General features: G+C 35.8%; 1 protein-coding gene across 2 annotated transcripts in view; it reads right to left on the bottom strand.

Moving 5' to 3' along the window:
• The window catches only part of gpat2 (glycerol-3-phosphate acyltransferase 2, mitochondrial), a 160,639-nt gene that overhangs the window by 53,828 nt on the left and 92,557 nt on the right, over window positions 1-14,254 (bottom strand). The window contains exons 3-4 of one of the 2 annotated variants that reach the window (XM_015034343.1): window positions 2,201-2,304; window positions 536-694 (exon numbers count right to left, since the gene is read on the bottom strand). In XM_015034343.1, coding sequence (XP_014889829.1) covers window positions 536-694; window positions 2,201-2,275 — 234 coding nt within the window. In that variant the 5' untranslated portion in view covers window positions 2,276-2,304. The remainder of the gene's footprint in view (window positions 1-535; window positions 695-2,200; window positions 2,305-14,254) is intronic. The other variant, XM_015034344.1, reaches the window with a different exon arrangement.

Genomic DNA, 14,254 nt, shown 5'->3' with positions numbered 1-14,254 from the left:
ACTGTACTTAAGTACAGTAACGAAGTACTTGTACTTCGTTACTTCCCACCACTGATAAAGCTACATATTGGCTTCTCACGTTTAATAAGAATAAGTAGTACTACTACAAACTATTAGGGGTTTGTTTGGATTCTTATTCTCAAAACTAGATGTTGGTTCTGCATTTTTTGTAAGATTAGTGAGGAATAAAACTTAATATTGGTTCTCTATGAATATTAGTTCTCCATGTTTGATTCTATAAGTAAGTAGAAAACTAAATGTTGGTTTCAGTTGTTCTGGTTTGAGTTCTAGTTTTGTACAGTATAAAACTAAATTGTGCCACATCTGTAAGGAAAATCCATCTTGATTTCATTAAATTCAGATTGTTTGAAAGTGGAAACATTAATCTATTAAGTATATTGGGATGTTAATGCTTAGTCAGTATTTTTCAGATATGGCAAAGGTTAAAACATCATAGTAAAAATGATAACCATACATCGTTCCCTTAATAAAAACTAAATTCAGCAATTTCTATGTCATCACTTTAGTTTTCCATCTTCCTGTTTTCTGTGTCTAACTTTGTTCCACTTGTGGACGATGGACTCACCAGACTGTTTGGGGTGCACTGGTGGCAACACTGACCCATAACGGGTCGGAACATGCCCAGACAGGAAGGGACGGTCACGCGTTTCTTGATCTTCAGTTCCCATGACAACTGCAAGGTAGGAATATGCAAATATGTCACTTAAATCAGGACTAAAAACACACAAACTTAGTGGTGATGACGGGGGCTCTCAAAGGGAAATCATTCTAACAAGCAGAGGTCAGATTTAAGAACAGCCAGCAAGATTTCACAACAATTCAGGAAAAGAAAGTTTGAATTTGTGACAGGGTGTTAAAGCTAAACTTTGTTTCTGGTCTGACTTTGGGGAAACAGAAAACTCAATTCTAGGAGTTATATTCTCAATAGGAAGGATTTGTAGTTGAAAATGAGTCACTTAACTAACAGTTTAAATTAAAGTGTTGAAATAAAAAGCAAAAACTTGTCATATTGCAGCACAGAAGACTGAATTCATTCTTATAAATGTATCTGTTAAAATAATTTTATGTTAAACCACATTTTCTTGACGTCTTTTTGCATTATTTCCTTTTGCTTTTATAATTTTATTCTATAAACATGTCAGCAAGGAATGTGCAGCATTTCAAAAAGAGTGCAAAACTTTGGCAATATTTAGCTAATGTCAAAAAAAATGTGATTGTGGTTTTTCCTTTAAATAAGAAGCAGAAATAAAATCACGTGAATAAGTTTGTTCATGCGACATCGTTAAAAAACTTCATCTACCTTCCACTTCCTGTCATCATCTTCATCTTTTCCACCAGTAGTAACATCTGGTGTTTCCATTGCAGTTTCTAACTGCGATTCGATACAGCTGGAAGAACCACCTCATGCTAGCTCAAAAATGTTTTATAGACAAACACGAGGCTTTCTTAAAATTGTTGTGTTTCCATTAAAGCACATTTATTTTCAGAATTTCAATTTGTGTAATCACATGGTCAAGGAAACGCAGTTAGTGATCCATTTGAGAACCAATAATGAATGCACAGAACATTTCAAACCGTGTGTGTCATGGTTACTAATCAACTGGGGTTTGATCTCGTCAGTAATATTTCTCAGTATGATAAACACAAAAAGGCTTCTTATCTCGCTTGGTGTGTGGCGTTACTGTGGATGGTTTGGCACTGGAGGGATCATGCCGTTCAGACAAGATGAGTTAATGAATCTCCGGAAATCAATGACTGAAATAATGAAGATGGATTCCAGAAGACTCAGTCAGAGGCAAAAAAAATGCCTGATTTGAGACAATACACTGCAGCAGTGACAAGGCTTTCATTTAAATATCAATAAATTGAACTGCCACAGTAACTCTGCGGAAAAAGTCTGAAGGAAGGAAGGAGGAGGAGAAACAGTGAATGATTCAAGCGTGTAGGCAAAGTTTTTGTTTTCATGCAGTATTTAGTAATCCTTTGAAAATTCTGTTCGTTTTCTGATGGCTCGACATGACTCACTGATGCATCGCATTCTGTGATTTGGTAAACATCAAACAGAATTAAGCACAGGGGGCCAAGCGTGTTCTCTAGTGATTGTGAAGAACAAAGCGCTTGAGATTAGCGCACACAGGGTAAGAGGAAGAGGACAGTGGGAGACAAGCAGAGTTCTTACAGCAGGTCTGTTCTGCTGAATTGATGGAAGGCTTGTGTTGTTGTTTATCCCATCTCCTTTCTCGTTCACCATCATGAAGCCCCTGCAGATTTATTGCCAGAAACCTAACAAGAAAACAAAGGAGAAACGATCAAATTATGTGCCATCATGTTAAATACTGAGGTTTTTTTTTTTTTTTTTTACATTTTGACTACTATAAAAGTGTTTCGGAGTGAATTGAAAAATGGGGGACAAGTCTTTCACAGAGACTGAATTAGCAGAGATTATAACTTCCTGCTGATTTTCTCAAATCCTCCTGGGATTTATAAAATTATACAAGCTCGGCCTTAGCCATAAAACTCCAACATTTTTGCAAAATGCGCAAGAATCAAACTATATTGTAGCCACCAAGAAGTTTCCACCAAAGAAATATCTGGATATTTGACCACTCTTCTTGGCAGAAATAGTACGTTTTTTTTTTTTTTTTTTCAAGATTATAATTTGTAAACAAAACCATGTGGATGATAAATGTAGCTCCCATTGGACAGAAATGACGGGGTCCAATCAGAGCAAAGACACGGAAAAAACCTTGATAATCCAGTGCTGCATTTTTGTTGTACACATTTCAAGAGAAGCTCTTTTATAATCAAGCTCATGTAAACTTCTGACCGAAACTGTAACCTTTTTAAGTTGAGGTCAAACAGCGTCTCATTGCAATGGTTTGCCATTTTATTAAAACTTCTGTGCTAACTTATGTATGCAGGCAGGAATAAAACAGGGAAATATTTTCTCCTAGGAGGTTGGAGGTGGAGGGGAGCTTTGCTCAGGAGCAGCAGGGCTCTCACCGTTTGAATCATTAAAGCTTATATAACCATTGTTGGTCCCTCGGCCACTTGGATATGCATTAATGAGAACTGGTCAAAATCTAATGGGTTCACACCTAAACAGATTAGTGAATATAGAACTGGCTGTGCTGGTCTTCAAGTGAGTAATCAGATAAAACTAAGGTAGTTTTACTGTAGATCAAGAAGAGGTCTGCAATCTCCTAGGAAATAAAGTCGCCATCTTGTGAAAATATACTTTGGTTTGTGGCAACCTTGGTTTCCACTACAAAAGGATGAAGATGTGTCCTGGTGTCATCAAGGGCTCTTTAAATGTATCCGTCTTCATCCATCAGATTCAGAAAACTCATTATGCTCAGGAGACACTCCCTCTGCATCTCTGTCTCTCACTCTGTTGATCCCTCTCTGCCCCATTAACTTTGCTAATTAAAACTTAAGCTGCACCCATGGGGAGACGCTCCACTTGAACTAGCTCCAAGTTCCCACATTCATTAACAAGTCCAGTGGGAATACAGACATTGAGAAGAGGTTCTCGAGGCTCTGGGAATCTTTGCAGGTATAGAGGACAAGATGGCGGTAAAACTGTGGGGTAAAACAGGGGCCAAAGGGCGTAAAGCTGTGAATTAATAAGGCCAGAGAATCACCAAAGGCCCAAACTGGATTGTATAATAAATGCAAGAGGGAATAAAAGAACAAGATAAAGACAGTATTATGCTAAGACCATGGAGTTTTATTTTAAATGTGACTGTTCAAGTTGGAGCTTATATAGACTTAACATAATCTTTTAAGTTTACAAACAGGTTTATTCTGACTGAAAGTTATAATATCCCAATTAATTCACTAAATAATCAGAGAAGGGAGCTAAACATTAGAGTGATGGCAAGGAGGACTTTAAAATGTCAACACTTGGAGCGCGTCACCATTATCAGAGGCGAAAGGCTGCTGTAATGACAATAAATGTTTTTTCCATCAATGACATTGTTTACAGAAGGATGTAAACAACGTCCTGAAAACTCTTGTTTGATGTATATTAAAACTAATGTTGCTTTTCCAGAAATGACATCTTTTCAATGATGATTATTTAAATAAAGTCAAAAAACTTTTTTTTTTTCTGGGAATGGGAAGGAATCAAGTGTACAATAATCAAATATAAGAAAAGATAATAACCCATGTAACACCCTAGTTGATTTCATAAAAGATGTAGATGTTATAAACTTAAATGTTTTCTCTTGTTTTTGATGGGTACAATATTGACGGTGTATAAGTTACCATTCAATGAAACAATTTCATATTGATTTATAATATTTCAACTAAATTATATCATCTAGAAAAGTAGATTCTTACATTGCAAGTTATTATTTTCATAAATAAATATGTTACACTTTTTAAAATCTACATTATAACTTCTTTTAGCGGATGCGCCAATAAGCTGACGATGCAGCTACACTGCTCTCTCTTTGCACAATTTTGTCCAAAACTAAGAATAAATACCATTGGTGCCACAAAATATGTAAATAACTTCATAAGTAAGTAATTATGAACGTGCATGAACTACATTAACTAAGCATTTTGGCTGCTACACTGTTGATGAATGACAACATATTTACAAAAAGAGGCTAGCAACACGTTAGCTAAAAACTCAGTAAAAGAAAAGAAAATACAAAACAACAGCTAACTTGAAACCACAAGTAAACACCTACGGTAGCATAAGATGGATTCTCTATTATAAATCATTTTTGTGGAGTTTGCAGAAATATTAGCTTCCTCACCTCCTGCTACACAGTCTTGAAATGCCGAAGCTTGAAGCCTTACCCACCTGAAGGTACTTAAGCTAAACAACCTGTCAATTAAACACTGACAGCAACTCCCAGGAAAAAAAGTAGTAATCCATATTTGGACCTTTCTTTCTACAACTTCCTTCCCTTAACACTAGTGGCTCCATTTGTGTAGATATGATAAAAACAGATTAAAAGGAAAATATTTCATCTGGACTTTTTTTTTTTTGCTTCAGCTAAATAGATTTTCATCATCTCATTGTTTTTTTTTTGCTCCGGTGCACAATTGCAATAATGTTCCACCTACAGCACATTACTGCCAAGACAAAAACAAACATTTGATTAAAATTAGATCTGGTAATAAAACTTTAGTCAATGTGATGACTAAAACTGAACTGAAGTGCTCTTTTTTTAAACCCAAAGTGTAACTTAGAGGACTTATGGACAAGTAGAGTCACAGATTGAAAACTCATTAAAAAAATCCTTCCTCTTCCTTTCCTTTGTAGAGTATAGAAGAAACTACTGTGGCAGCAAAAAAAGAGATGAGCAACATCTAAATCCCTTTGTAGTTCTAGTGTTTGGTTACCATCCTGTGATATATGCCACTGGAGCATGACAATACAGCACAGTGCACTATAAAAGAAGGATTTCTCTATACCAAGAAATCTATCACAGCTTTGCTTTACGAACAGTGTGGCTATATTTTATCATAAATAGTTCTCCAAAAGTCATCCCTGCTTTAATCTCTGGTTGAAATGGCAGGTTTCATATTTTAATCATCTATGGGTTTTTTTTTCTCGTAGCAGAATCAATACAGCAGCAGCACGGCTCCGAACGAGCGCTGGAGAAGAAGTAAATCTGCACAGGGTTCCAGGTTTGGTTAGGACTGATTGGTTTAAACAAAACCCAAATTACACTGATAGAAGAACCCAACATGCTACACACATATCAGTTCAACTAAGCTTACTTTTAACATACTTAGATTACCCTGGAATAAAAAGAGGTAACCTGCTGCATGTTTGGGAAGACCAATAATTATTATGTTGTGGTAATTTGCAATAAAACATTATTTTTTTTAGAAAATAAAAATAAAAGAAACGCAGCTGTCACAGTTGGTACAAGTGTTGCATTGCAGCAAGAAGATCCTTGGTTGAAATCCCAGCTTGTGAGCAAACCCCCTCAAAACCTAAAATCTTCATAAATTATTGACTCCTTTAAATTAGTACTGAAAACCACAGCATTCTCATAAAGTCAATGTCAAATTTATTAATACAACACTCTTAAAAACAGGTTTAAAACTGCACCAAACTGCAGTACAGACATAAATTGATAAAAAGAGTAAGAGAAAAAGAAACAAAGTAAGAAATTCCTTTATCGGTTAATTTTAATCATGTCTTGAAGTTTTATGTTAAATTTTCACTGTTTATTTTTTTAATGTGATGGTTTAATATTTACCTTTTGTTCTTTTAATGTTATTCAGTGTTTTTAACGTGATTCTCTACTTTTGTGCCTTTATTTTGCTGCAAAGCATGTTAAATTAAGTTGAGAATGGCGCAATACAGAGAAACCTGACTTGCAAGAGTCATAAATAATTAAATCACAGAATAAAAAACTTCTACATGCCAAGCTCCCTGACTAATGTCTTTTTGTCGCCTTTTCTCAATGTTCTTTGATCTTATTTTATAATTAAGCTGTAACGATCGCCGTCATCATTACTGAAGAGTTTCCCTGGAGTCCCAACTTCTCTATCTCACCAATAAACCTTAGAAGAGGAGGCAAGTCCACCAGAGCCTGAAGCATGAAAGAACACCACCTTTCATCCTCCCCACCTTTTATCAGGGCACCGCCACAAGCATCATGGCGAGCTGCATCCCAACTTGGTGCAGTGACTGCACTGGAACTGACTGAGTTTGCAATTTAAGGTGGGGATGTCTGAAGGAGTCATCAAGGTGTCTCTTCCTGCCTTAAGAGAATATTTTTGGAGGCGATGTTGCAGAAAAAAAATCCCACAGTTTAGCAAGAACTTCCTTTAACCTCTCCCATATTCTGTTTAATCTCCTGCCATCTGGTACATGATATCAGTATTGATTCAAAAGGCAGTAAAATATTCAACTATACTATTCCCCCAATAACCTAATTTAGTTTCTTTATTTTTGCAGTCATCTGAAGAAAGCTTTTAATATAAAGTAAATGCCAAACATGCCCTATGGGCTGCAAGCACTGCTGTAATTAGCTTTAAATGTTCTTTTCTGATCTCATGCCTTTATTACCTTTTTGTATTTTTGAACATGGTCTTGAAAAATGCATGATAAAGAATTAATGTTATAGTGTTTCTGTGCTGTGTTGTGCCAACAAAAAAAAAAATCCTAATGCCTGCTGGCTGTTTTCACTCGATACAGCAGGCATAAAACAATAAGGAGGCTGCGTTCAGTATAGGACGAACTTTTAAAACACAAAGGGAAAAAAACTCTACACACTGGCCATCAATTATCTAAACAAACATTTACATTTTTAATTCTTGGAATATTTTGTTACTGCTTGTGTTTCATTGTTGCTGACGTTTTACTGTTATTAGCCGTTGAGTTGTTGTATTATGTTTTATTTCATGGTTCCTGGATGTGTTGAGCGCATGGAGTTTAAACCTCTGCAAGAAGCTCATTTATACAAATAAATGAACATTAAAATTAAATTAGTATTCATTAAAAACAAAACTAACTAAACAGGAAGATTGAAGAGCTTGTGTGCACAATCTGGCCGATTTAAAATGATGGAAACTTATTTTGGACAAACGTCTCGTCGAGTCTCAGACTCTCCTTTAATTTGCATTTAAATTTGAATGTGTGCGTGTGTATTGATGTACTGTAAAGATTAACCTCATTTACATACAACATCTTATCTTCTAGAGTGACTCCATACTGCTTCTGCGGTACTTTCAATTGAAGAAGTCAATTACAAGTGGTGTATTGTAGAAATGTAATGAATGCCATTTGTCTGTCCCACCCGGCATGTCCTATTTATTTTATAGAAAGATTTTGCTTACTTAGCCATTCCTCTGCACACTGCACACATAATCTCTGTTTTGAAACCAATGTGTAGAAAGGAACGTGCAATTTATATGCTTGAATTGTTTGCATCTGAATCGACTCAAAGAGGATTTGATGGTTTAAAGTAGAGTAGCTTTAAATTTCTCTACACTGTTTTCAACTAACTTTCATACAGATGAATCATTTTAGAAGCCAATTAAAATGGTAATTTATCTCAGTTTATTTAGTGTAAAAGTGAAACTAATTCACAATATATTTCCAGCGATCTGTGCTGTTGATTTTAATCAAAAGTATAAAGTAAGTATGTAATTGAAGAGCAGATTTTTATTGCAAAGAAAGCCCTTTGCTAATCCATGCCTACAATGGATGATGAGTTAAGTTGCCAACATAACTGATAAAATACAACATTTCTCATTTATGATTTTTAAATTGGTAGTGCCATGTGTTTTCCAGGCACATATTGACATTTTATAGATCAAGTAGCTATGTTAACTTCAGTTGTTATAAAAATGTTACATCAAATATAAAACAAACATGATGCAAGGCTCAAAAAACTCAATTTTACACAATACTAATGCTTAAACTATTGGCCAGAATACATTAAAATCTTTCTATAATATGTATGTGGCATAATTTACCCTACAGAGGAACATCCAACCATGCTCTATACCTGGGATCTTCAAATGCAAGCCTCCTGCAACTTTTATATGCATCTCTGCTTCAACACACCTGAGTCAAATAGTGACATCATTAGCAGGACTGTGGGGAACCTGACTCCATTTTGAGAAGATAATTCAACCATTTAATTCAGGAATGTTGGACCAGGGATACTTCTTAAAGTCGGAGGAGATCAGACCCAGAGGCCTAGATGTCGGCCTGGTAGGCCTGCATCCTGAACAGTTCATCACAGCATGCCATGCCTGCACAAACTCCTACTGACAGCAACTTTAGATGTATGTTAGGTTAGGAGTTTTTCCATCTGTTTCTGGGCGAGAAGACATTCAGCATTCCTCCTTTGCATTATTTAAAACCTCTAAGAAATTTAACTAATGTTAGACATTCATCAAAGCTCTACGGTTAGATTTATCTCGACTCTGATAGATGATGACTGTGACAAAGATAACATAAATACTCAGTATACATAATGTAAACTGATTACTCTGGAAGGTCTCAGGAAGTTACTATCAATCTGTAATGGCTGGGAAAAAATATCCTCGACATTGCACATTGAATTATTTCATAACAGTTTATTCTCAACTCTCACATGAAAGCTGTCAAGTCTTCTTAAACATTCTTGGTTTGTGAATCAATTACCAGACAGGCATGCTGCATAACTCATCAGGTTGCATAGCTGTTTTTGAATTATATTTTCGGAGAATTTCCCTAATTTAACACAAATCGCACATGGCTGAGAGTCTAAAAACGTATATTTCTAAGAGTTTGGGACATTAGAAGATGTTCAGGTGAAGATTCTTTTCCTTCTTATTCCAACATAAATATGGCACGTTGGCTCAGGTGTCTTGCATCACACAGTGGTTAATAAAACATCACGGCTGTCAGGGAGAGATGAAGATATGCTTAAAGGTACAGGAGAGGAGGAGAAAAACAGAGGTGTAAAAAGGGAAAATGAAGTGTGTCTGACACATAATTAAAGCTCTTTTTTGTGACACCACAAGCGAGGCAGGAACCTTTTTATCTGACAGTATCAGATAGAAATGACTCAGTGATGATCATAATTATCATCAGATCCTATTAGTCAAAAACATGTTGATCAGTGTAATTATCCAATCCTGTTAGTCCAAAACAATCTTGACTCCATTTTATGTGCCTTCCATACTCAATGTTCTCTCTTATTCATCGTGGGCATATTTTTTTATTCCAGGTTTAATGGGTTTTTTTTAAGAAAACCTCAAAGGTTTCACCAAATCTCCGTTTCCCCTCTGATCCTCGGTATATCGCATACATTTTTCCTCAATCTGTTTGTCAGTCATCTTTGGTGACCTGAGTGGAAACACAAAGTTCATAACAAAGCACATCTTTTTATAGACAAAGGTAAAGTCCATTTCCCGCTGGTCATTTTCTCCTCCCTCTGCAGGTTGTTTTGTTCTGTTTCAGTGAGCGTCACAGGATGACAACAAACCTCACACAATCATCCGACAAATGGACACACATTTCAGAGCATTTAAGTCTGATACACGGAGGGGGAAATGGGAAATAAAATATTGTGATAGAATTTAATAGTAAACAAAGCAATTTTAGAGGTTGTTTCGTACAATTTTTTTGTGGTAATTTTGTTTATAACCAGTTTATTTAATACCAAGCAAATGTGAGCACTATGAATAGCCACAGTCAGAATAATAATTTCTGGTGTTCCTGAGGGTCTTGAAAATGGGACACAATGAATTAAACAGAGATTTTAAATAAACATTAAGAACCAACGAATCTACCTTCAGCCAAGGGTTTGTGTATTATTCCCCTTTAAACTCAGATCAGTAGATAGTGTGTTTCTTTGCCCAGTGTGTTTCTTATGTTTCAGTAAGTATAGATTAGTTTGATTAATAATAAATGTGCACTTTCACTCAAACAACAACTTCAAATGTTTTTTTTTGTTTCTTCGTAGAGCTTGGCTCCTTATAGAAGAAATGTCGCAGTGCCGGAAAAAGAAAATCATGTAAATTTGAAAATGTAAACATAAGATTTTCATGTGAAAGTTGCAATAAAATGATGAACCACTGAGATTTAAAAAATAATTTCATTTGTTTACATAATCTTGTACACTGTTTGCATCAAATGCACTGATGCAAGCACCTGGTCTGTTTAAACTTAACAGGCATGTTTTTTGGACTTTTGAAGGAAACTTGGGTAACTGGAGAAAACTCATGGCTTCCTTGGAGAGCACACTACATGTAATCACAAACAGTCTAGCAATAGGCTCCACTGTTGCACCATGGAGCCTTTTCTCAGTTGGCTCTTTGAAAAACACGATGAATTCTTTATATATTGCTCTATACCTTTACCTTTTCAATAAAACAGCCGACATGCCAAGCTCCATCTGGCTGCCTGCTGACCTTCAGCTACTCCTCTCAAGGCTCTGTGACCATGTATAGGCTGCATCTTCTCATGTTTTATTTGTTTTTGCTTTAATTTACAAATCTTGGTATTTGTTCGTTACAAATACCAAACTTTGTATCCATGTAAAAGCTAAAACTTTTTCAGACAGTTGGAAATTGGCCACTGGAAAAATGTAGTTAAATTTATAAAAATGCTACTCAGAGTTAATTAGATTGATCCGCAGGTCGCATACAACAGTAAATGGTGATTTTGCAGTTAGAAAATAAAATTTATCTTTACTAATCAAGCAGCATAAACCCCAAACAGCTGCTAGACCGTCGTAAAAGCCCAGATCATTTTAAGAGGGAGCTGAGGATAATGTGGTCTAACTTTTCTCATTCATTTTGAAGCAGAAACCAACAAACTTTCTCAAAGGGAAACAGGAGATGATACAAAAATTGTATGTAGTTTTAGATATATTTTTATTTTTATTTGAAGAAGTGAAATTTAACAACATTGACTTGTACGACTGCCTAGTTTTTAAAAAGACCCACCAGTCAATGTTGAGTTCAGTTTCAATACCACTCATCATTTTGTACTTTTTACCCAACAATTTCAACAACAAATGATTTAAATTAATATTGTCTGTTAATGTCTACTGAAAGGAAAATGTTCTGTATCAGTGAGTATTATGTGTTGACAGATGGTAACTCGTATTTTGGTTTGATCAGGTGACAATCTGTGAAATTTAATTGTGGCAGATGGTTCAAATTGTAATCAACTGAAATAACCATTAAACAAACTACACATGAAATGTAATCATTTTTATGATCATTTGTCTCCATAATTCATCATTATTACTAAATATGCTGCATCAGAAATATATACTGAAATGGTTAAACAGGAAAATATTTATTTATTTATTTTGTAAACCAATTTTGTTTTTGTAACCAGTACAAATGATTGTTACCTTTCCTCTCAGGATTTATATTTGTGGAAACTTTGTACAAGGTTTTTTTTTAAATATTCAAAAGAAATGTAGGTTGGGAAGCTAAAGTACCTCTAAGAAATGACCTGATACGCCACTGGACGGTTTTTACATAGCAACCAATACATGTATTTATATTTGGTGCTGATTGGTTAAACCCTGAAGAGCAGAGACCAGTAAGACTGTAGATGTTAGTTTCAGCTGTAATGTTAAGAAGGTTTCCACTCTGTGTATTAATGTATATTAAGGTGTATTGGGTTACTGAACTATTAAAGCAGTTTCTGAAGAGTGAATGCAGATTTCAGCTGTTAGCATGGAATTGAGGTCACCAATCCTCACAAATATCAAGGTCCAGCATAGATCCTGTCCTGTAACTGTGCAACACTGCTTACCTTAATTCACAGAAAAAAAGCTCATTATGACTCAGTTACATTCTGGTAAACTAAACTGTTTAGTTTACCAGAACTAAACTAAAGTTTATTTTTAACTTGATGCTCCAAGATCAAAAACAAAGTTCTTGCCAGGAAGGACACTTCTAAGTTCTTGTAAGTATAAATCATAGATCTTGGACATAAAAGAAAAAGTTGTGCCCAGAATAAACATTAAGAATAAGTTAATTGAGAGCTTAAACCACAAATGAAAAAAGCTGGCAGAGAAAACGAAGTTTTCTGTTCTTGCGGAGTATGTGTTGGCCTTTAATCTTTAACTAACTGGAGTCCAATGGTTTGTTTTATCTAAACCGCACATACTTACACTTGAACTCCAATTAAACTTCTCTCATATTTACAGTGTTTGTAAATTATGCACAGATTCTCCAGGGACATGTTAGCATGCCCCAAAGCTGGTCTGAAATGTGAAAAAAAGTTCTCTCTCACACACACACAACACAAAACTGTTGACAGTTATTCTACCTAATTAGGCAGAAAGCGGAATTAGCTCAACTCAATAAGGTAAGTGAACATAATACACTTGAAGTGGAAGAAAAGAAGCCTCTTTTGGGGTTAGATGTTGTTTACAAGATATTTGTGGTCATTCACACCTCGTGCTTTTTTAAATTAGAGGCTTTCTGCAGCTTGTAGAGAAAATGTTTATCTACTCCATTTGATACAGACTACTGCACATATTTTCTTTGCTGTGTGGTACCTGAAACCAATCAGAAAAGCTCTGTATTTGAAGCCAGCATTTTAAATCCAAAGGTCTACTACGTTATCAACCTAGACTTTACATATCTCTTTTTATAAATAATTTATATATAGAAAAATACACAAACACAGAAGCAATCCTGCCCTTCGAATAAACTTTTCTGATCCTTGTTAGGATCAGAAACTTTTCTGATCCTTGTTAGGATCAGAAAAGTTTTAGGTGATGGTTTTAGTTTTTATTGGTTTTAATAAAACTTTAATATCTGCTTTGAAATTCAGTTTATACTTGTCTCGTCATTTCTCTGTTGTGTTGTTATTGATTATGACTGTGACAATAACAAATTCTGACTAAAAGTTTGTATTTTTTAACATTATGATACTAAAATTAAGCTAAATTATTAAAAGTATGTCTAGCTGACCTCATGACGCGTAGCATGTCTGCTTATAGCAGTGGTTCCCAAACTTTTTCTTCGGTGCCCCCCCAGTGGTTTCCAAACATTTTCTGCGCCCCCCCTATGGATTACAAATGGCTGTTTGGGGGCAAAATGAATGTACGTAGCTGAAAATAGACACCAACATCGGTAGCCTACAAGGTACTTGTTAAGCTTGTTAAGCTTAAGGTTCTGTATTGATATTAGCTAGTCATCTTTTAGCTAACATTACCCGCATCCAGCAGCTTCACTCAACTCAGTCGGTTAGTTTGGAGGGAAAAACTGTGAAAAGTTCTTTGCGTTTTGCTGGTTTGCTGCCGTGATTCTAACACAAACCTACGTAGCTCCGCACAGCAGCAGCAGGTCTCCTTCACAGGTGTAAATCCAGCGCGAGCGTCGTAGCGCTCATGTTGCGTTTAAAGGCGGCTCGGAAAAACAGGTTACAGCATGTTAACAACAGATTAAACAGTTTTAACTGCTGATAAAAGTGACAGAGGACACAAATATGGCAAGTGTGGAAGCCTCTACTGTATCAAATTGACATAGGAATAACAGAGAGTTGGCCATTCTAAGGTAAAAACCCAGCGCATAGAGTGTTCATGTTTTTGTTTTTTTGTTGTTTTTTTTTCCATCCAGACGGCTTCCCGCGCCCCCCCTGCAATGAGCCGGCGCCCCCCCGAGGGGGCGCGCCCCACAGTTTGGGAACCTCTGGCTTAATGCATGTATGCTATCCTGACAGCGTATGGCTATCTGATAGAATAACGGCTCTCAGTGAGTGACACTCCAGTCCTATCTAATAAGT

Source organism: Poecilia latipinna, unplaced genomic scaffold, assembly GCF_001443285.1.
Source record: "Poecilia latipinna isolate Pla-1442-1.1 unplaced genomic scaffold, P_latipinna-1.0 Scaffold296, whole genome shotgun sequence".
Lineage (NCBI taxonomy): Eukaryota > Metazoa > Chordata > Actinopteri > Cyprinodontiformes > Poeciliidae > Poecilia > Poecilia latipinna.
The sequence above is the reverse complement of the archived record's forward strand: the minus strand, read 5'-3'. Positions and strand labels throughout refer to the sequence as shown.